The sequence below is a fragment of the Notamacropus eugenii genome, chromosome 5 (genome assembly GCF_028372415.1).
Source record: "Notamacropus eugenii isolate mMacEug1 chromosome 5, mMacEug1.pri_v2, whole genome shotgun sequence".
Lineage (NCBI taxonomy): Eukaryota > Metazoa > Chordata > Mammalia > Diprotodontia > Macropodidae > Notamacropus > Notamacropus eugenii.
In genome coordinates, this window is record NC_092876.1 from 408,069,401 (window position 1) to 408,093,770 (window position 24,370).

General features: G+C 35.1%; 1 protein-coding gene across 2 annotated transcripts in view; it reads right to left on the reverse strand.

The window, feature by feature from the left end:
- Positions 1–24,370, reverse strand: part of LONRF2 (LON peptidase N-terminal domain and ring finger 2) — a 106,763-nt gene that overhangs the window by 23,307 nt on the left and 59,086 nt on the right. For both annotated transcript variants that reach the window (XM_072614666.1, XM_072614667.1), the window contains exons 2-8: positions 19,347–19,465; positions 12,395–12,517; positions 10,384–10,545; positions 9,378–9,603; positions 7,656–7,755; positions 6,983–7,097; positions 1,143–1,264 (exon numbers count right to left, since the gene is read on the reverse strand). In XM_072614666.1, the coding sequence (XP_072470767.1) occupies positions 1,143–1,264; positions 6,983–7,097; positions 7,656–7,755; positions 9,378–9,603; positions 10,384–10,545; positions 12,395–12,517; positions 19,347–19,465 (967 nt within the window). The remainder of the gene's footprint in view (positions 1–1,142; positions 1,265–6,982; positions 7,098–7,655; positions 7,756–9,377; positions 9,604–10,383; positions 10,546–12,394; positions 12,518–19,346; positions 19,466–24,370) is intronic.

Genomic DNA, 24,370 nt, shown 5'->3' on the forward strand with positions numbered 1-24,370 from the left:
TCAGAAAAACCTGGAAAGACTTATATGAATTGATGATGAGTGAAATGAGCAGAACCAGGAGAACATTATACACAGTAAGAGCCACAGGGTGTGAGGGCTGTTTCTGACAGACTTAGCCCTTCACAGCAATGTAAGTACCTAAAACATTCCCAATGGACTCTAGAGGCAAAATGCCTTCCACATCCAGAGAAAGAGCTATGGAACTGGATCACAAAATGAAGCAGAGTATTTTCTCTTGTGTTATATTTTGTTTTGGTTTTTCTCATAGTTTCTCCCATTCATTTTAATTCTTCTATGCAACATGACCAATGTGAAAATGTGTTTAATAAGAATGTAAGTGTAGAACCCATATAAGATTACCCACCATCTTGGGGAGAGAGGGGGAAGGGAAGTGGAGAAAATCTAAGACTTATGGAAATGATTATTGAAAACAGTTAAAAAAAGCATCAGTAAAACATTTTAAAATACATAGAATAAAACAAAGTTCAGAAGGGCACATAGACAAATGGGTAATTTTGTTACTGTCTTGTTAAATTAAATAAACACTTAAAAAACTATGTCAGTTCACAGTTTCTTTTATTTTTTACATATTAAAATGTATGTATATGTTGATAATTGAAATAATATAGAATTAAAAAAAAAATACTGACAAACTTCATGGTTGATTCAGTGAGCAAGGCCAAAATCCTAAGCCTCAGTGAAAGTGAGGTCTTTTGTTCATCTGGGCCTTCTACCAAATTCCATTTTATTTAATGGTGAAGAGGAAGAATTTCCTGGCTATATAAATCATAAACTCTTACATTAGTTTACTTGAGAAGTTTGAGGATACAATTAGGATAAGATTTTCATAATGACTTAAGTAATACTGTGTAGCAGTTTACAGTAATACTAAGAAAGAATGGAAAGTTTCTGCAATTTCAGAGGCAATAGTATATGACATCTTATATGAAAGCTAAATCAACATCAGAGTTCTTCCATACCCAATTATAGCACAAACAAATCTGTTTTATTACATCTATAACTAAATCTCTAATTTAGAAGCTCATTTTCTTTGCTACATTTAAAACTACTTTTGTGAGATTATGAGTAACAAAAATGCACTTTCTGTCATCTCAGTAAGATGTAACATGCACAGAACTTACTTCGATAACTCCTTCATTTCATCATCATAAACTTTTTTTCTGTCAGACAACTCTTCTGGTAAATAGTGAAGTATTAATTCTTCAGTCAATGTGGTTTTTTTATAACTTCTGCTTGCCAAAAACTGAAATAAAATAAATGTTGCAGCAATAATCATACTGGCATACAGCAAATTCAAAGAAATTAAGTAAAATCAATACAGCAATTAATTTTGACTACAAAATTTCTGTTTCTCAGTTTTAAGATACAAAAAAGAGTTACAGAAAAAAGTAATGAAAACCTATAAGGCAATGCAGGGCACTACAGAAAAAAAGAAACATACAGTAGATTACAAATACATAAAGTTGTTTCAAAATTTCTGTCTTGAGGCTTTAGCTGGTATGTTTGATTTGATTTGTAATTTTTATTCTAAACAAATACAAAATGAGAAAAGAAAAAAAAACACTGCCATGTACACAGCAGACCACAAGAGAGGATTCAAAATAAGACAAATACATTTCCACTTCAAGAAAATCTATATAATAAATACTACATATTGTTCTCAAAGCTGCCTGGCTTTTCTTTCTTTCCTTGTTGATTTTCTTTTGTTTTCTGCTGTGCCCTTTTTTTACTTTATTTTTTTCCCCTCCCTGTGCCCACTACCCTAGAGAAGGCTACAATTAAACATGGATATGGATACACACACACGGAGAGATCTATAAACATACATATACTCATGCACATATATGTAAGACCAGACTACACTTATGCCCTCAAATCATGTTTCTTTGAAGTTAGATAGCATCTTCCTTCATAAGTCTCTTTCCATGCTTTTTTAAAATCAATCAGATCATCATTTCCTAGACCACAGCCAATACTCCAATCCAATCACATGCTATCTGAGAGATTGTCTATTAAAGTTTTTCCCTCCAATTTTCTACATTCCTTCTTTTCTTGTATAATTAAAATCTACGTACAAAGAAAAACTGTATTTAAAATAATCAACTCTGCTTCAACAATGCTCTCACCTCATAATATAGTTTAAGGTCTGATACTGCTGGATCTACCTCCTTTTCATCTTTCCACCTTGGTTTCTTTGAAGTTCCCAACCCTTTGTTGCTCCAAATGAACCTTATTATTTTTTCTAATGCAGTAAAATATTTTTTAGTAATTTAATTAGGATGACATTGAGTAATTAGGCAAAACTGTCATTTAAAAATTATATTGGCTTTACCTACCCATGAATAATAAATATTACTTCAATTACTTAGATCTGAGTTTTATTTGAATAAAAAGTGTTTTATGTTTATGTTCTCTTAGTTCCTGTGTCTGTTTTGGCAGGTATAAGCTCAGATATTTTATACTATCTTAATGATTTTAAATGGTCTAAAACAATATTGAATAATATTGCTGAAACATAGTGTAGTTTCTCTATTTTTCACTTTTGATTAAATCCATTTTAACTTTAACTTTGAGATCATGGTTGCTATCCTTATTTTTTTACATACTAAGTTCTATTCTTGCCCTTTTTATCTGTGTGAATTTCTCATTTTTATAATGTTGCCTGAAAGCAACATATTTGAAATTCAAATTTTTAATATGCTATCCATTTCCATTTTATGGGTAAATTCATTCCATTCACCTTCTAAGCTACAATTATTTGTTGTGTATTTTCTTCCTTCCTATTTTTCCCTACTATCCTTCTCATCTTATTTACCCTATCTCTCCTCACTGCTCTGCTTGGCTTTTACCCGCTAACTTGCCCTACCATTCCTCAACCTACCCACCTCTCCGAGAGTCCCTTCCTTATCTTCTCCCCCAACCCTACCTCCTTGCCCTCTTATTTCTGAATTTATAAGACTTTACATACACACACACGTATATAATTTCCTCTTTAGCCTACATTCCTGATGAGAGCAAGGTTCTAGACCTACCCACTCTCCCCTGTTACTAGCTTCTTCTGTATCAATTTTTCCTTCTATTTCTCATTTGTATAAGGTAAATACTCCTTTTTATGTCTCTCTACAATTTTATTTTTTTAGAATTACCCCATCATACTCAGCTCATACCTTTCTTTCAAACTACCCAAAAAATGATGACAACCATAAGAGCACTGCTAATACTTCCATAAAGTAAGAAGTTTGACCTTACTGAGTCTGTTATAATTGGTCTTTAATGTTTACCTTGTATTTCTCCTGGATGTTACATGACCAATTTTCCCTTAACATCTGGAATTTTTGTCACAAAAACCTGAAAGTCTTTGAGTTCATTAAATGTCTTTTTTTTTGTCCATTCAGAATTATACTTAATCTTGCTGGGTAAGTTACCCTTGGTCATAATCCCAGCTCTTTCACTCTATGGAATAGAGTATTCCAAGACCTATGGTGCTTCAATGCAGTAGGTGCTAGATCTTGTGTAATCCTTATTGTAAATTATTTTTTCTTGCTGCTTCCAATATTATCTCCTTAACCTGGGAGCTCTGAAACTTGGTTATGATATTCCTGTGAGTTTTCCTCCTGGGATCTCTTTCAGGATAGTGATCAGTGGATTTTTTCTAATTCTATTTTGCTGTGTTGTTCGAGAACTTTAGGGAAATTTTCCTTGATAATTTCTTGTAATATTGTATCAAGATTCTTTTTTAAATTGTAATTTTCAGGTAGTCTGTTATTATTTCTCCTTGATCTGTTCTCTATTAGTTGTTTATCTGATGAGTTGTTTCACTTTCTCTTCCATTTTTTCATTCTTTTGATTTTGTAATATGATTTGTTGGTGTCTTAGAATGGCATTAGCTTACCCTTGCCCAATTCTAGTTTTCAAGAAATTACTGTCTTCCTTAAATTTCTGATTCTCTATTTTTAGTTGTTTGACTTTCTTTTCAAAATTTTCTTGATTTTCTTGGATTGTTCTTACTTTTAAAAAAATTTTTCCTTGATCTCTCTTATTTGATTTTTAAAGTTCTTTATAAATTCTTCCAAGAACTCTTTTGTGCTTTTGATCATTTGATGTTTCTCACTGAAAAAGGAGAGGCTTTTTAGCTCCATTATCTTCCTCTGAATGTGAACGTAGATCTTCTCCACCTCCATAGTAACTATTTATGGTTGGGTTCTTTCCCCTTTGCTTACTCATTTTTATTTATTTGTTTTATTATTTTGTTTTTTAGCAGCTATTAGTGTAATTAAGTTGTAGTTCCAAGATATGGGAAATGTCACAAGTCTCGGGTTCTTCTTACTGTTACTTTCTGAGGTCTATCTCAGGGTTCAACCTTGGGCTTTCCTCAGCTAGGATCCCCCAGCCACACTGGCCCCACAAATAGTCTGGCTGCCAGCAGTCCTTCTGATAGATGCACACTACAACTGTCCCCTCTGCCCTGGAACTAAAATCAGGGACTCTGCTCTCCTACAAGTGCCCACACCCAGCAGGGTCTCTGCCCCTCACCAGGTATGTGCTAGTTACTTCTCCCCGCAGCCATAGCCATGGAGGTGTCTGGTCAGCACAGCTGTGCCTGGTGTGCTTTGACAGTGGAAGGTCCTTCAGTCTTTTCCTACTTAGCCATCAGACCCCCTTCACACTGTCTCTGAGATGAAAGTTTCTAAGGCTGAGGCTGCCTCTCAACTCAGCTGCTCCCAGGGTTTGTTGACTTTGCAGAGCTGACCTGGAGGAATTTGCACTTTACTCAAGCCACATCTCCACTCCTGGAAGTTGGATCTTTCCTGGGGTCTTCTCAAATTGTCTTAGAAGGACAACTACTTTACCTTGTGTTTATTTCTGCTGTTCTAAAGTGATGTTCTGTGTTGGGTTTTTTTTGTGCAGTAAATTTGGAGAGCCAAAAGTTTTCTAATTTACTCCTCCATCTTCCCAGAATCCTCTCTCATTTTTAAATATAAATAGTGCTTTAGCCTTCCTCATAATTCTGTAACTAAAACTCAGAAAAAAAAGTAAATAAATTTAAAATGGCATGTCTTGGTCCTAAATATTGTACAAGTTCCATATGTGGGAATATAATGTGAAGATATTTATTTTCAACAAAATTCTTCCATATGTCAAGCTATGTATTTTCAGGGCAAGACTGAAATGCTATACTCAATGGCAAACATTTTCGTTTGCTTTAGACTTAGCTCAGGCACACAAACTACAGTAGCTAGGTTAAGTGGTATTCTTTTGCGGGGTGGGGGAGTATGTCTGGACTCAATCTTGTACCACCAGGAGGGTCTTACCTGGGTTTAGACCAGTTTTAATGTTACCTTAAAATCTTTGTCCACATACCTTCACTTTTTCCTAAGGAGTTTCATAAATCTCAGTAGCAAAGGTCAGATAGAAAATGAACTCTGACATGTCATAAGACTGCATAAAATTATGGTATTATCAAAAAAAGTAGTAATATGTCTATTGACGTTTATCTTATATGCTATTTTTTATTGCATAGCACAATCAAAGCTGATTTACTTATATACTATTCAAATGGGACATCTACATATTTACAAAAACAATTGATACTGAATTTGCATAATAATGTCTCTGAGGACACTACAAGATCATAAAGCACCTTGGGAATTAAAAGGCATTCAATTATGTTCCTTATGTGTTTATATATTTTATTATTTTTAAGTTCTTAAAAATATTGGTAGCTCATATATAGCACATATGCTACCTTTCTATGAATCAAAAGACTTCACTCCCCATCACATTTTACAATATAAATACAATTATGCCCCACTTTTGTGAGGCTAACTTCTAGAAACCCTAGTCATTTGTAACACTGCTGCGAGCCTAGAAACAAAAAAGGCACAGATACAAATAACTGCTCCAAAAACCTACATCCTCCCATAGCAGATAATGATATACACAACACAACAGTAGATTACAAGCAGGATCATTCTGATAACAAAAGTCACAGCTGACAGGCAAGGGAGGACATAGAATATATCAATATAATAATAATATCAATATAAAAGCACAAAACCCCAGGCCACTCAATGTAGGGACAAAGAATCCTCTATACCTCAATGTCTCCACTAATTACATTACTTTACAATAGCAGATATTGTCTGGATGTTCAAGGAAACATTAAAATATGTTCAACATATGGTTTCAGAAAGCATGGAAATGTGTATTAAAGATTATTTCTAGAAAAAATGGTTAAAAAATGTTTTGGCACTGATCATAACCTCATGGAAAATTCATTTAAGTGGAACACTACATTTTGCTTAAAGAATTACTGCAAGCAACTGACATTTGTTTAGTACTTTAACTTTTCAAAGTGCTTTTATATCAAGTGTCTAATTTAATTAATGGTGAGATAAAACAGGATATATTCCTACGTTACAGAGGAAGAAACCAAATCCCAACTGGCTGTTACTTGAACAAGATTAAACCCTAAGTTAAGGACAAAGCTGGTCCTGGGGCTCAGTCCTCCTTATTTTTTGTCTAGTGAAGTTTATCTAAATTGAATATATATTCTAAATCAAGAGAATAAATTATAATTATAGGTTAGATGTACAATTCTACGTTAACATTTATTTCCACAAGATACAAATTATCACTATGAGGGGATAAAGAAAGATCTGATTTCCCAAGGAAACACAGGTTTTAATGGTTTTGATTTCAGACTAAATGAAAAGGATTGCATGCTACATATTTTTGGGACTTGAACCTGTTTTGTCAAGTACATGTCTTTTTGCCTTTAAATTATTTGACATTAAAAATAAATTATGTGTGTGCAATTAAAGAGAAAGAAGTCAGAGAGAAAACATATGCCCAGTGACAAAGTCAAGAGGAAGGTGAGAAACTTCACACATTTTACCTATGTGTGGAAGAAATTATCAACCACAGATGAGAGACTGCCCTACTGTATGAAGATACTTACTTCAGAAAGCTTCTCTTTGCACAATGGACAATCTGGCGTATGATCAAGGCAGCGCTCAAGACATTTTAGGCAGAAAGTATGTCCACATGGTGTGGTAACAGGCTCATAGAATAACCTGGTAAAGGGGAGAAAACAAAGTCTGTATTATTCTCAACAAAAACATGAAAATATTCAGAAAAAAATTTACAACTTCTTTTCACATTAACTTTAATCAGTATTTATTTTTATACTTCTGCTGCAGGAGCAATTTAATTTTTATTTTATCTTCTTATTGAAGGAGACTGGAGAAATATTTTCCCAAAATTTACTAATTATTATAAAATTTTGCATTACATAATAATTATGTAATCACCTACTACAGTCAGGGGTCTTAACCTTTCTGGGTGTCACAGAACCCTTCTGCGGGTATGGTGAAGTCTATGGACCTTTTCTTAGAATAATGGTTTTAAATAAAATAAATAATGAAAGTAACATAAAAATCAAATCAAATCATCGAATTACAAAAAAGACAAACAAATCTAACTGTATTGAAACACAGCTATAAAAACGCCCACAACTCATGAACTACAGATTAAGAGGCCTTGCATTAGAGAATAAAACACATTTTCCTTTTACGCACAAAATTTCACAACCATGTTTTATTTTTCATTTCCATAGTTCTGTTGTACTACACCTCATACAAAGAGAACATTCAAAGTCTGATGCATCGACCAAGATTACTGGACTCTCTCCCACTTTAGTACTTGGAACAATCTGAGGTAAGGTCTCTCCATCTAAGAAAAAAAATTACAATATTATTAACAACATTCAAGTCAAGTGCATTTCAATAACAAAAAGCACTATGTATCCTTTCTTTGGAAGAAAAGCAGTATGTATATTTAGCATAAATAAGTTTTACAGAATTGGAGTAGGTTCAATAACAGATTAAGTATACTGCTTCTCTTTTAGTTTGCAAGCACACCGAAATTATGGTCGGGTAGGTAATTATTTATGAGCTATCTTTGACTTAAAAAAATCAATCCTAGTTAACATGACAGCTAATGGTATCTATCATTAGTAGCCATTTGTTCTCTTTGGTGCTAATTAATGCCCTTAGGACATGGGCAGGTGAAAGCAAAGGAATTAAATCAGTTAATTAATGATGTTATTGTTCTTGTGATATTTTCAGACTGACTTATGAATTAAATTTTGAAACTAATAACTAAAAGATTTTTGTCCAATGTGGATTTCATCACACAGTGATAGAGGATTAAATTCAATTTACCACAGCTTATATTCTGAAAGCTTAAAAGCAAAACTATATGTAACTAAAATAAAACCTTACAGAAATCATTCTTGTTAACTTAGATGAAAGCTCTACTTACAAATACTACCAGAATTTGATCCTCTCCCAACTTTAACTGGACATAATTAGCTGGGATATACTTAACCTGATCAGATCCAAGAAGCATCATAGCAATGAACTTTGCTAACTCCTTATTTCTAAAAATTTAATTGGTATGATGAAGAGTTACAGTATTCAGGAGTGGAGAACCAGCAGCCTCAAGGACACATGCAGTCCTCTAAGTCCTCAAGTGTGGCCCTGACTGAATCCAGACAGAATCTGTAAAATTCAGATTCAGTCAAAGGGCTGAACTTGAGGACCTAGAGGGCCATATGTGGCCTTGAGATCACAGGTTCCCCACCCCTTGTAGATATTGCCATTTCCGATATAAAAATACAGGTACAGATTTATTCTGCGGCTTCTTATTTAAGGGAGAGAAAACAAATCATGTGGAGTATTAATGGAATGTGTTATTCATGCTACGTTGCGATAGCAAGTACAACAAATTGTTTAAAATAGATGACAGTAAATTATTACATGTGAAATAAAACACACAAGCATTTCTTACACAAAATAACTTGTGAAAATGCCAATGCTTTGAAGCCTTAATCACTTGAGTCAATATATAACACTTAAACAAGTATGATTTCTTAGTAGTTTGTAATCTGTAGCACAAACTAATCTGGAGTTTAGCTGCATGTGAAGTGTGGCAAAACTTCACTTTGGAAAATCATTTAATTTTTCCCCAGACTAAGAACCTAATACCACTTCTGCTCAGCCGCCATCGCTGATGAAGTTTCTATTTCTTTTTTCTCTCATTTCACAACACTAGACTGTACTTTTTTGAACTCAATAATGCAATGAGTTTTTCAAAGTTTTTTTTTTTGAGGGGGGACGAGAGGTTAGTGGGAGAACTGAAGCACAGTTGTATAAATTTTACTCAAATTTGCTATGGTATACAGACAAACATAATAAAGTGTATCCTTCTTACCATCCCTTTTAAGATACACACCAGAACTTGATACTCAGTGCTTTCAAATCACACCCTTCAATGAACTGTAGGCCACTAACCTTCCTTGGAAATTTTGTTAGGGATTTTCAGATTCGGTACATCTTCCAAATCAGTGGGAAACTCTCTCTTTAAACTAGCACTAGATACACTGGAAAGGGCTGTTTTAAAAGTCTTTGTTTTATCTTCAAAATGTAGATCGAGTACATGATGTGAAACCGAAGAATCAGAGTTTTGATAGACATCAGACTCTTGGGACAGAGTTTTGTTGAATTGGAACAAAGAATCCTGGGAATGAAAGATATAAACAATTTAAGGGGGGGAATATCAGGGAAAAAAGCTTAGTGATCTTTAAAGAAACAAGAGCCTACAATCTTTTTCTGTAACCTGCTTCAATTGCTACTGGACCTTAAAATGCCAGATTTTCATGGTGAGGATTTCTTCAGCAAATCAAGTGAGTTCCATTCTCCTACACACACAAAAAAAATCTTTTCAAATGTCAAAATAACCCCTCCAATTTCTCTTCTACAGGCAAAATAATACATTTCAACTTTTTTTTCTTTCAGAGGTTATTTTCTCTAACTCTTTCTTGAGTTATTTGTGTGGTATAGCACAAAGGGTTTGAAGACTCTTGAATTAAAATTCTCCCTCTGACCCTTAACAACTTGGTTACCATGGGGAGGTTACATAAACTTTCCAAACCTTGGTTTCCTCTTCTATAAAAATGGGAGTAATAACACTTGCAGTAGCCACCTCACAGAGTTATTTTGAGAACATTTTGATGCATACAAAAACTTAAAATGTCATAAAAATGAGTGCTATAATTATTATTTTCATCACTCTCCTTGAGACCTTCTAAATTACCTAACTTTCACAACTGAGGTACTCAAAATGTGGTATCTTAATTGGCACCACAATAAGACACAAACTAAAGCTAAGCATTGCTCAAAGATTATTTGTATATTTTCCGTGTTGTACTTACTATCTTAATTATTTTCCTAAATATTTTTTAGAACACTACAGCACTATTAAATCAAGACTGTATCAAAAAATATATGAACTTCCTACCTTAGAACATCCCGCACTAGAATCATCTTCTAGTTCAGACTGGGTATTTATGTTACTCATAAATTTAGGTTTCAATCTGGTGTAAGGTGTTCGACTTCGGAAGGAAGATGTTAAATTTTCATGTACATTTTCCAAAGCTGGGAAAAACACTTCACACATTATCTAAATAATTACAAAGAAAAGAAAACATTGGGGCCACCATATTTTCAGAGACAATATACCTCAGGAAGCTTATAGACTGTGAAGTCTAAAGGATATTTTGTCTAAAAAACTCCTAAAAGAACTGCCATATATTGTGTAGATGAAAAAAAAAATAAAATAAAAATCTAAGATTAAAAAGATCTTCCCCAAAGTGGCCTTGATTTTCTCACAAGGAATATTTACAATTAAATTCTAAGCTCCTCAACTTTCAGTAGTTACAGCATCTGGTTGTCAAACTATGTTAAACTCTGATGTTTAAGCATCTGCTACTGGATCCGTATGACAAAGTTTCTTAAAATATTCTTGTGAATAAGAAATAATTATTTCTTTCTGAAGTATCAGGGCATTACAGGAAAAAATTCTAATAAAAAGCTGACCTATACTCTGCTTATAAGTGAAAATCTGAATAACTGCTAAGAAACATTCAGGTAAATTCATTTATAGTGCACTAATATACTACAATACTAAGACACTTTGATGTACCTGTCATTCATTTCCTTGGTGTGCTCTCTCCATGTTTTCCCATAAATCCTCCATCAAAGAGTGAGCCAATGTGTTAAAGGCTTTTCTCTTGTTCTATACTGGAGCTGCTTAACCATCCTCATCAATAATATTCTCAATAACATATTCATGCCCTTTATGCTCAAGTCCTATTTCCACTAACATCACACTGATGATGGCAGGGAGGCAAGCTTGAGTTTTTGAAGGCTATGCCAGTGAAAGATGAGCTCTGGCAGTCTATACTAAACTGGAGAGGATTTGAGAAAAGCTCCAACAATAGACTATTGTCTTTAGTCCTAGAAATAGCCTAAGTTAAGACTCAGCACCAGAAAGGTTGGTCACTGTGTCATTTTTTTTTTTTGAGAATAAATATGAAATAATCAAAAATTTATTGAGAAATGAGTTTTTATCCCCAACTATAAAAACTGTAGTTACTTCCGTTATTCACTCAAGGGTGAAATTATCTAGACACCCAAGTCTACTGAATCACATTAAGTCTCTATTTCCCCTAATACAACGTCACTATTTCATAAAGAATTTGTTTTTACTGCTATAAAGCACTATTGGCCATGGGGGGAAAGGGAGGGAATGTATTGAACTCAGATACCAGAACAGTAAAATTCTTAAATTCATAGAATGTAGAGAAAGTGCTTCTTAATAGCTAACTTTAAGAAAAATGTAGAACTTATAAATGCATCCCAACAGCAAAGAATTAGAAATTGAGGGGATGCCCATCAGCTGGGAAATGGCTAAACAAATTGGTATACGATTGTGATAGAATACTACTGTGTCAAAAGAAATGACAAGCAGGACTGTTGGAGAAAAACCTGGCAAGACTTTTATGAGCCCATGACAAGTGAAGTGAGGAGAACGAGGAGAACACTGGACACAAGAACAGCAAAAGTGCAATAATGATCTGTGAAAAAACTTAGCTACACTTATCAATACAGTGATCCCAAACAATGCCAAAGGACCCATGATGGTAAAGGTTGTTATCCATCTCCAGAGAAGGAACTGATGCAGATCGAAGCATCCTTTTCTCACTTTATTTTTCTTGCTTTCTCTTTTGTTTTGTGTTTACAACATGGCTAATATAGAAATGTTTTGCCTGACTTCATATGGGTAATTAATATATTGCTTATCTTTTCAATGGGTGGGGGAGAGACAGCAAGGAGGGGAGAATTTGGAACTCAAATTTTAAAAATTCAATGTCAAAAAATGTAATTGGGAAATGTTTAACAAAATAAAATACAATAAAACTTTAAAAAAAAAGAAAAAAATGCAACCAATTTGAAAATAACCACTGTACCTCTTGGGCTTCTTTCTTTATTATTCCTCGTCCAGGATTTAAGGCAACACAATAGAGAAACTCCTTCAATGCCTCCTCAGTTCTTCCCAATCCAGAAAGAGCCTGAGCTTTCACGTAATGTCCCTATATGTAGGAAATAAAAAGATAAATACTTACAACATAGTATGTATGTAATTCATCCTACTTTAAGAATAATAAACTTGAAGAATAATCATTGAAACTAATTTGCTAAGTAAGTGTTAAAATAAATGAGCCTTTGAAAGAATTGTACTATAATCCTTTGCCAAAGTCAACACCAAATTATTAAAGGCTAAATTTCTCCAAACTACCTACTTACTAGATTACAAAGGAACTTCTAGTATTTTACAGCCATTAGAGACAAGCTATGTATGGGAGGCTTGGTTGTTCTTTCTAAGGCCAACCTGACAGCTCAGTTTTTGCTGAAAAGAATCCACAGCTATTTTATACATTTTTTAAAAATCATTTAAATGTTTTACCAGTGTCTGCTTGAAGAAAAGCAGGGCTTCCTTTCATTTATCATAAATTTACCTCATTTGAGTTTCAAACGGTTGTATTTTTTCACCAAACAAGTTAGGCTTAATTCTTACAGAAACTATGCCATCTTCCTCCTCGCCCTCCCCTCCCATCCCCCCAGAATATTTTGGTTTAAATGATTAGTAATTTGTTGTGTGTTCACATAGATTTTCCAAATTAAAATCATCTTATAATTCTTTCCCTCCCCCCCAACTCCTCGCACTGTCTCAATCCAGGAGATTTTCATATTAAAAAAAAAGAATGCTATATTTGTAATTACCCATCTACTGTGCTCTGGGCATATAAGCATATAAGAGCAGGTCACACATATTAGCAATGGTATCCTAGTTTCATCCCTATATTTTTTAAAGTCTCTGCTGTATGTCATACATGTCATTTTCTCTAGTGATTTATTTTGTCAATTTGGCTTAGAACAAGTAGATCTTAACTCATTTGCTTATTCTAATTTTAAATCATGTGCATTAAAAATACCACAACATACAAAAGATAAATTGGAGATAATCACTGAAGAAATATAATAGCATGGGTAGAAATTCTGTTACTCAAAATCACGTGGAAATAAATGCTGAAAACTAAAGATAAATAAATTAATTTTAAGGAAATACATAAAACTATATCAACATTGATGAAAATTTTAAAAAAAGAAATACGCTATCATCCAGAAGAACTAGAAAAAGCTTTTTGAAAAAGGTGGAATTTTAACTGAGAATGGATAGAAGTTAGGAGGCAGAGATGAAGAGGGAGAGAATTCCAGGCATTGGAGACTCATTCAATGAAAATGTACCAAGTCAGAAGGTGGAATGCTGTGTGTAAAGAACAGCAAGGAGGCCAGTGTCACTGGATTATGGAAGATGTGGAAGGGACCAAGATGTAACGACCAAGATGTAACAAGAATGGAAAAGTAAGAGGGCCAGGTTATGTCACCTCTGCCTCCTGCTTCCCTCTCAAGTCTCAACTAAAATCCCACCGTCTCTAAGAAGGCTTTCCCTACTCCACTTAATTCTAGTGCCTTCCTTTTTCTAATTATTCCAGACTTATCTTGTCTAGCTTATTTTGACATGGTTTTTTTTGCTTGTTTTCTTCCCCATTAGATGGAGAGCTCCTTTAGGGCAAGACCCATCTTTGCCTTTTCTGGTATCCCCAGCACTTTACACAGTACCTGACACTTAATAAATGCTCACTGACTGACTCTGAAAGCCAGAAAAGAGTTTTTTATTTCATCCTGGAAGTGGTAAGGGGCTGTTGGAGCTTGTTGAGGGATGGAGGCTCACATGGTCTGACACATACTTCATATGAAGATCATTTTGGCAGCTGGGTGGAAGATGGAGTGGAGTGGACAGAAACTTGCGGCAGGAAGACCACAGCTATCACAGTGGTGATAAGGTGGTATGGTATAAAGTAAGGAGAGAAGGAAATGTATAGAAGGAAAATTACAAATGTAAAACCAACAGGATTTGGCAACAGACTAGAAATCAGGGATGAGAGAAGTTGAGGATGACAGTGAGGTTATCAGCCCAGGGGACTAAGACACTCTCTACAGTAATGGGGAAGTAATGAAGAATTCATACTTCTGTCACACTTCAACTTTCTGGAACAAGATGCCCTAATACCAGCTACCCCTCAGTTCCCCCTCCTCCTATCCTAGCTTCTTTTTGTGAGCTGTCCTCCCCATTACATTGTAAGTTCCTTGAGGGCAGCAAGGACTGTCTTTGTCTCATCTGTATTCCCAGTGGTTAGCACTTACAGCTAGGAAGTACAAAATAAAAGTTTACTGAATTGAAAAATGATGAATTTAAGTGCTGGACATATTGAATTTAAGATGTTTACAGAACATCCAGTAAAAAACATCTGATAGGCAGTGGAGACGTAACACTAGAGGTCAGGAGAGAAGTTATGGCTGAATATATGCCAATCTATATAGAAATGATCATTGAATATGACGAAACTGTTGAGATCACCAAACAAAAACAGTAGAGAGGGTAAAGAGAAAAGGGCACAGGGCAGAGCCATATGGGACACCCATGTTTGACTAGGATAAAGATCCAGCACAGGAGACTGAAAAGAAGCAGTCAGACAGGTAGGAGAACCAGGAGAGAGTGTTATGGAACTGAAGAGAAAAGAGAGTATCAAGGAAAAGGAGGTGACCAACAGTATTAAGTGCAGAAAGTAGGTCTGGAAAGATATAGTTGAATAAGTAGCTGATAGATTGAGCAGTTAAGACGTGACCACAGGTAGTTTTGGAGAGAGCGGTTTCATCTGAATTATGAGATTAGAAATCAGATTGTAGAAAGTTAAGAAGAGGGTAAAAGGAAAGGAAGGGGAGACACTGACTACAGGCAGCAAGATATGAAGTAAGGATGATATCTAGTAGGGATGGATGGATGGATGAGAAAGACATGACTGTGTTTGTATGCAGCAGGGAAGAAGTCAGTAGAAAAGGAGAGGCTGAAGATTAATAAGAGTGGGGATAACAGTGGAAACAGTCTGCTGAAGAAGACAGGCTAGGATGGGATCACTTGTTCAGGCAAGGGGTTCTGCTTGGCAGGGAAATGGACCACCACTTCATGTGACACAAAAGTGAAGGAGTTAACAGTGGGGGAAGGTACCTGAGTAATGTGAGATGGAGAAGAGGGAGCTCTCAGTGAATGACTTCATGTGGCATTTGAAAGAGCAGTGGGCTACGAATGAGGAGATTTGGGTTCTAATAGTTCCAAAATAAATTAGTTGGCTATCTCCCTTATCTTCTCTGGGCCTTAGTTGTTTTAACTACAAAATGAAGGAGATGAATTATTCCTAAGCAATTCCACCCTGTGAGGGGGTGCCCATCAATTGGGGAATAGCTGAATAAGCTGTGGTATATGAGGGGGATAGAATACTACTGTTCTATAAGAAAAAATAAGCAGAATGGTTTCAGAAAAACCTGGGAAGATGTATGTGAACTGAGGCAAAATGAAGTGAGCACTGTACACAGTAACATCAATATTTTAAGAAAGAACAACTGTGAAAGACTTAGCTACTCTCATCAATACAGTGATCCAAGAAAATTTCAAAGGACTCATGACAAAAATTGCTATCCACCTCCAAAGAGAACTGACAAAAGTCTAGATACAGACTAGAGGATAATTTTATTTTCCATTTCATTTTTCTTGCTTTTATTTTGCAACATGGCTAATATGGAAATATGCTTTGCGTGATTTCACATGTGTATCTGATATCATATTGCTCTCCTTTCTCAATGGGCAGAATCATCTGCATTTCAATATATTACTAACAAAGCCCAACAGCAAGAGATAGAAAGAGAGATCCCATTTAAAGCTATGGGAGATACCATAAAATATCTGGGAGTCTACCTGCCAAAACAAACCCAGGGACTATATGAATACAATTACAAAACACTTTCTGCACAAATAAAGTTAGATCTAAGTAAGTGGAAAAACACCAGTTGTTCGTGGGTAGGCCAAGCTGACGTAATAAAAATGACAATTCTACCTAAATTAATTTACTTATTCAGTGTCATACCAATCAAACTACCAGATAATTATTTTCCAGAGCTAGAAAAAATAGTATCAAAATTCACCTGAAAGAACAAAATGTTCAGAATGTCAAGGGAACTGATGAAAAGAAACGCTAGGGAAGGTGGCCTAGCCCTACCAGATCTCAAATTGTATATATCAGAACTGTCTTAGATTATTATATTATATGGTTGAGAATAGCTAAGTATTTGACAGCAGATCATAATACAATATTGATGCTACTATGTACAAGGTTCTGGTTCTGCTTATTTCACTTTGCATCAGTTCATGTAAGTCTTTCTAGGTTTTTCTGAGAGCATCCTGCTCATCATTTCTTACAGCACAATAGTATTTCATCACAATCATGTACAACAACTTGTTCAGCAATTTCCAAATTGATTCTTGGCCACCACAAAAAGAACTGCTATAAATATTTTTGTACAAATAGGTTCTTTCCTCTCTCTTTTTTAAAAATCATTCTGGGATACAGATCTAGTAGTGGTCTTGGTTAGTCAAAGGATATGCACATTTTTATAGTCCTTTTGGTACAGTTCCAAATTGGGGCTGGAATATCTAAGAGAATTTAAGCACCTTAATGGTAAAATGTGTTTATATATACATATATACTTGTATTTATATGTATTTATATGTATATATATATGTGTGTATATATATTTCCTCAGCACCTAGCATAAAACAGGCAATTAACAGAGAATTGCTTTTGAAATTGAACACATTCAAAGGAGTCCAAAGAATCTTCAAGAAAAGCATGGAGGAGAACTTTTGCCTTTAGACAGACTCTCTCATTCCTAATTTTATATCCATCACCTAAGTCCTTCAAGACTAAAACAAGACACAATATAATTTGGAAACAGAAGGACAGTTAAAGGATGGTGAGAAGGCCATGCGGCACACTGGAACAAGCACTGCACTTACAGGACATCTGAGTACAAATTCTGGCTTTGCCACTTAGTAGCTGGGTGCTACTGGGTTCTAAAATAAAGGGGCTTGATCAATTGGAGAATGGCTGAATAAATTAAAGTAAATGAATGTAATGGAATACTATTGTGTCATAAGAAATGATGAAAAGACAGTTTCAGATGAACCTGGAAAGACTTGCATGAATTAATGGAGAGTGAGTGAGCAAGAGAACAATCTATACCACACCACTATAAACAGGATCAACCCTGAAATCCTTTGGATCTATGACCAACACAACGACCAACTAGAATTTCAGAACGCCAAAGATAAAGTAGGACACCCAAGTCCTCACTGAGAGGTGAGAAGGTGAACTCCACATACAGAACGAGATGCACCTTTTTGGACATGGCCAATGTTGTGACTTGTTTTGTCTGACTGCATGTCTGTTAAAAGGGTTTTGCTTTTGTTTTTTATTTTTTTCAGGGTGTTGAGGATAAAGGGAATAGGAAAGAGAGAAAATAACTACTTGCTAATTTTTTAAAAGAAAATTAATTTAAAAAATAAAATAAAGGAGCTGGATTAACTAGATGATCTCTAAGGTATCTTTCAACTTTCTATGATTTCAAAGGTATATGGTTTCTTGTAATAAAATCATTTAATGGGCTTCATTCACTTGAAAAGAATTCCTACATCCCAATTTATATTTTCGCCTTATTCCATGTGACTGATAAACACCAATTCCCAAGAACAGAAAATAAAACAGGAAGAACAATTCTTTAGTTAACAAATGATTAACAAGATCATATATTTAGATGTGTAAGAAATATCAATGACCATCTAGCTCAATCTCATTTTATACATCAGGTATAAAAAGTTAAGTGATTTACCCCTCCTGTTAGCATCACAATGGTACTATTTTGAGGCAGGATTTGAATGTAGCTTTCATGACTCCAAAGTCAGGGCTCTTTTTACAATACCACTTGGTGTTTCTTAGATGACAGGAGGACAACAAATTTTTTAGTTTAGAATTCAAAATACAGATGGTTATTGTGCATGTATTCGTCCTTCATTGCTGAAGAAGACCATGCCATCGGAGAAATGATGACATGACTTTGTTTTGAGGGAGGGAGGGCTGTGCAGCTCACCAGCCTCACTTCTCCTCCAGAGCCATCTGAATCCAGTGACCAGATATTCATCAGGATGACTGGAGATGACCCAGAACGAGGCAATTGGGGTTAAATGACTTGCCCAGGGTCACACAGCTAGTAGTGTCAAGTGTCTGAGGTGAGATTTGAACTCAGGTCCTCCTGACTCCTGCACTGGTGCTCTATCCACTACACCACCTAGCTGCCCAGATGGATATTAGAGAGGCTTTAAATAATAAGTTCAGAAAGTTTCTGCATATTCCCATCTTTGACTTCCTGAAATGCATTAAATCTAATTGAAGTTACCACTGTTGGACTATTATTATTTATCAATGTTCCTTTTTCTGCCAGTGCGGAAAAAATACTAATTACCTTACTGGGACCAAAGTCAAACAATTAACACTATTTCTCTACTATTTTAAATTCTTTGTTTTTCTTAAAATTTTTCCCTTGATTTAAACCTGTCTGCCATACAAGTGTATTGTCTATAAATGTCATACTTACACGCACTCTACAAAAGGCACTTATTTTGTTCAGAGATTAAAGTCAACCAATATTTATTCAGTTGTCCATATGTCATTTAGCATCTGTCCAAATTAGTGAGACAGTAGGAAAAGTTCATAGGAAGGCCAAGACTATGTCTTTTAACTTGATTAGTAAAAGCACCATAATTCATAAAGATACTTACATAATTATGCAGAAACTGCTGTTGTCCATACGTACTTAATGTCAATTACTTATCTCTCTTTTTTAAAAGGTTTCCTAGACAAAAGTATCATTTCTCTTACAAATAAATTATTCAAAACCAAGAAATAATACCTTTGGCCACAAGGGTTTACTTTTGCAAACTGCATCTGCATCATGAAGGGCTTGATGATACTTCTTCATGACTGTGCATAATTCTGCTCGTTGTACTGTTAACAAACTGTCACCAGGAGCTGGAATAAACAAAGAAAAAAAAACTAGTTAAAAGCACTGATTCTAATGTAAGTTATCTGAAAATACCTAGAAAATAAACATTAAGATAAAAGCAAAAATAATTCTTCCTACCCACCTTCAATAAATTGTATATATTCCCTTAGTGAGCATTTGGGCAGTGTGAGTAATGGGCTTTTATAAAAACTCTTTCAGATATCCATAAATATGGATTACGATGTCAGAAAGCATACGCATGTACACATACACAGATATCCAAGACTTCAGAGGCCAAAGTGAATCCACTATAAATATCTCAGCTAAAACAACCTAAACTATTAATTGATGAATTATATAGCTTAAAGTCAATAGCTACAAAGGACAAACAAAATAACTCATGCAAGATCGTCAAAAATTATATTTGAGATATTCGTAACGTTGATGACTTAATTTGTTTCCCTATATGTAATAACCCTGATTTTCTCTTTCGAATACAGAAAACAAACAACATATTTTCTTCCTATATGTAAAAGGGAAGAAAATTCCCTTCTGCTTACCCTTTAAAGGGGTGGGGGCATGGAGGTTTTACTAAGAATTGTGCATCTACTACGACAGGCATACTCTCACAATGGCAAGAATGGCAGTAAATAGAAAGTCTTTTTTTCTGTATACTGACAGCACTCAAAAAAAAAAAATTGGTTAGGAAAATTAGTACAGGAATCTGGCAAATCCAGGACATATTAGGGCAGACTCATCATTATGTGGGCAATCCTTAATAACTCTACTTTTGTCTCACTATACTATATGTCAACTTTTAAAACTGTAATGGCGGTTATGCTTCTCTATCTGGGAACGTAACCAAAGCACCAAAAACCGAAAATTTTTAAAGTAAAGACATGTAAAAAAAGAGAAAAGAAATTTCCACAATTTTTAAATGAAATTCACAATCTAATGATAATTGTGCTTTTTTTTTTTTTTGTAATATGGGTCTACTAGTGAGAATGGAATTCTTTCTTTTGGGATAACATTTCACTTATCAGAGATCCAAAGTTAGGGCTTCCTATTATTAAGATTAATTGCAAATGTCCATGTGTTAATGCTGACTTGTAATGAGACTGCACATATTTCATCTCTGAAAAGTCTTTTCACACAGATATGGCTTGTCCTTCATAATCAAAAAGGACCAACGACTTCACAATGTTGGGGACAAGGTACAATGTGCTTGACTATGGCTGACAAGTCCAATATGAGCTCAGAAGACTCTACCACATGTTGGGCACAAATAGTCCACCTGAACATTTGGGATAGAAATGTCTCTGGATTCACACATCTCATGTTTCCTTTGTGCTACTACAATTCTGCTTTGGATGCGAGAATGCTATGCTGGGCGGTTCTGTGCTGCATCTCCCATTTCTTACAATAGATACTAAAGGTTTACACAGACAGGTCTATCAAATATTGACATTAGTAAGCATATGACTTTAATTAAGCAAATTAGTCACTTGGAAGGCATTTATAGGGTTTTATTAGAGCCTTGGCTCGATATTTGGTTTTTGGCACGTCATTATGCTACAGATTAATTATTTTACATTGAAGTTTAAGTAGAAGCTTCCTCAACTACATAATTAAATGAATTTCAAAATATGGAAATTTCTTTTGAACTTGTGTCAAGGTCCGAAAAAAACTGGTAGCACTGTAGTTTGAGCTCAGAAAATTCATACACTATAAATCTGTGTGGGAATGGCAATCTGGTTTCTGTGTTTTAGCTCCTGACAGCATGGAAAATGTATTTCAAAAAAACCAACTTGATATTACTTGGGATTCAAACAACATTAGTCGTTAATTTACTTTAAAGAATATAAAATTCACATATAAGAAGTGTTTTCTTTCGTAATTTTAGGTTGAATTCACTAAGAAACATTGTCAAGTCTGCAAGCAAAAGTTAATTTTCAAAGCCATTCAGCATTTGATGTTTGATAATAGTGGTTGAGGGAAGTTATTCTTATTCAGAAGAATTTCAATTTGGCACTGAGCTTCAAAAAATCATAATTAAATAAAATATAATGAGAAATCAAAATATTTTTCTTGTTTGAACATGATGTTATGCACTGTAAAAAATAAATACATAAGTGACAATGGTACATATGACACTTGAAACTCTGTGGAGTTAAAACTGCATCATTGCAATCTACAGTACACAAATTGTACTACAAAGTACTTCCCACAGTGGGAAGTAATCAGAATGCTACATGTGGTCTTACAACTACTCAATTCTGCCACTGTAGATGAAAGCAGACAGAAACAATGATAATGGAACTAACACAGTTGTGTTCTAACAAAACTTTACTGACGGTGAAATGTTAATTTCATTTAATTTTCACATGTCACAAAATATTTTTTCTATTGATTTTTCTCAACCATTAAAGAAGTTTAAAAACCAGTCTTCTCTCAAAGGCCATACAAAAACTGGAAGTGGGCCAGATTTGTTATGGAGGACCACAGTTTGTCAAACTTGAATTTACATGGAGAAAGAGAAGGGTAATCATGGTCAATATTAATGAAGTCAATTACATGTAAATCCAATTATATAGACATATATATAAATGCACATACACATATACACACATATGTGTGTATATACAATGTACATTCTATGTGTATGTATATATTTGGTGAATATACGTGTATGTATATATACACATATACATATATACATACATGTGTTATATATATGTGTGTGTATATATTCTCCAAAGTAATAACTCTATTTTTAAAAATTTGAACCATCTTAGAGAATAGCAGCTTGTGTTAAAACTGTATCTTGTTATCATCACCATGATCACCCCAACAGTAGTGTCATAATTAAATATGCACATAGCCAGTGTAAGATAATAATAGGAAGTAGGAATTAAGAGTGTAAGAAGGAAACATAGAAGCCACTTGCCAAAACTGCCTCATCATTTAATTATGGCCATATTCAGAAACTAAATGCTATATTAAGAGAAGCCAGCTAGGCTCCAGTAAAGGGCCCTCAACCTGCAAGATGCAGATGAGTACCAGACATGCGATAAACCCAAAACAACCTTACGTTAATGAGGCAGCCCTAAAATGGCCTTGATAGTTTCCAAATGACATTGATAAGTTAAGGAGGCAACCCTAAGGGGGTGTAGATTAAGATTGAATCCCCTTTTCTCCCACTAGAATCCTATAAAAATGGGACCCCAAAACCATGTCCCTGCTTCCCAAGCGTTCCCCACTCTAATTCACAGTAATGTCCGTGGCTCTTATTTGTCCCTCTTCTCCCATCTGTTGTTTCCTGTGCTGTCTGCCTCCTTCTCCTGCCCCATTGTCTATGCCCTCTGCCTTTTGGATTCTGACGCACTCTGCTTGCTGCCACCCAGGTTTGTCAGCAGTCATACCTACTAGTGATAGGGTGTGGGGTGTAGTGACACATAGCACTATGAAACAACAGGGAGAAAGCAAGGGTTAACAAATGAATCCTCCAGGTAGTGACCTCCCTTCATAGCTGGACTTGACAGAACACAGCTGCAGAAAAACATTCAGTAATTCACAGAAGATAGCATTCAGGAAGAGAGACAATAGTAACATGGCCTTGTATCTATAAGTGTGCTGTTAACGACAGCAACAATATAGTGCTGCACTCAATGTGCCAGCAAATTCTGAAAACTGAACGGTGACCACTGCACTGAAAACGAATCAGCATGCATCCCAAACCTAAAGAGCAATGCCAAAGATTGTTCAAATAACCAAACAATGGCACTCATTACACCAGCAAGGCTATGCGAGATTCTGCAATCTAGGTTTCATTAATATGTGAACAGAAATACCAGGAAAACAGGCTGATTTTCAAAGTAGCAGAGGAACTAGCAACCAAACTGCCAACATTCACTGGATTATGGAGAAAGCAAGCAAGAGAGTTTCAAAAACACATCTAACTCCTGCTTCACTGACTACAATAAGCCTTTGACTGTGTAGATCACATCAAAATACGGCAAGTCCTCAAAGAGATGGGCACACCAAATCACTTTACTTGTCTCTGGAGGAAGGTGTCTATAGGTCAAGAAGCAACAGTTAGAAGCAAACATGAAACAACTAATTGGTTTAGGATTGTAGAAGTTGCGGGACAAGGCTGTATACTGTCACCTTATATAATTTATATGCAGAGTGCATCATGTGATATGCCTGGCTAGGTGAATCAAATGCCAGAATTAAGGGCGCTGAGAGAAATATCAACAATATATAGACAATACCATGCTGATGGAAGGAAAGTGAAGAGGAATTGAGAAGTCTCTTGATGAGAGTGAAAGGGGTGAGTGTAAAAGCTAGTTTGAAGCTTACTATAAAAAACAAAAACTAAGATCTTGGCAGCTGGTCCCATTACTTGCTGGCAAATAGAGGAGGAAGAAATGCGAGCAGTGTCAGATTTTATATTCTTGGCTCAATGATCATTGCAGATGGTGACTACAGCCATGAAATTAAAGGATGCTTGCTTCTTGGAAAAGCTATGTCAAACCTTGACAGCATATTAAAAAGCAGACATCACTTTGCCAACAAAAGTTCATATAATTAAAGGTATGGTTTTCCGATTATAACGTATGTCTATGAGTTAGAAGACTACAAGGAAAGCTGAGCTTTACAGAATCGACACTTTAGAATGGTGGTCCTCGAGAAGATTTTTGGGAGTTCCTTGGACAAAGAGATCAAATCAGTCAATACTTTAAGAAATTGTTTCAGACTATTCATTGGAAGGACAAATACTGAAGCTGAAACTTAAATAATCTGGCCACATAATGAGAAGATGGAACTTATATTGGAAAAGATCCTGACATTGGGAAAGATTGAAGGTGAAAGGAAAAAGGGATGGCAGAGGATGAGATGGGCAGTCTCATGGAAGCAAGGAACATGAG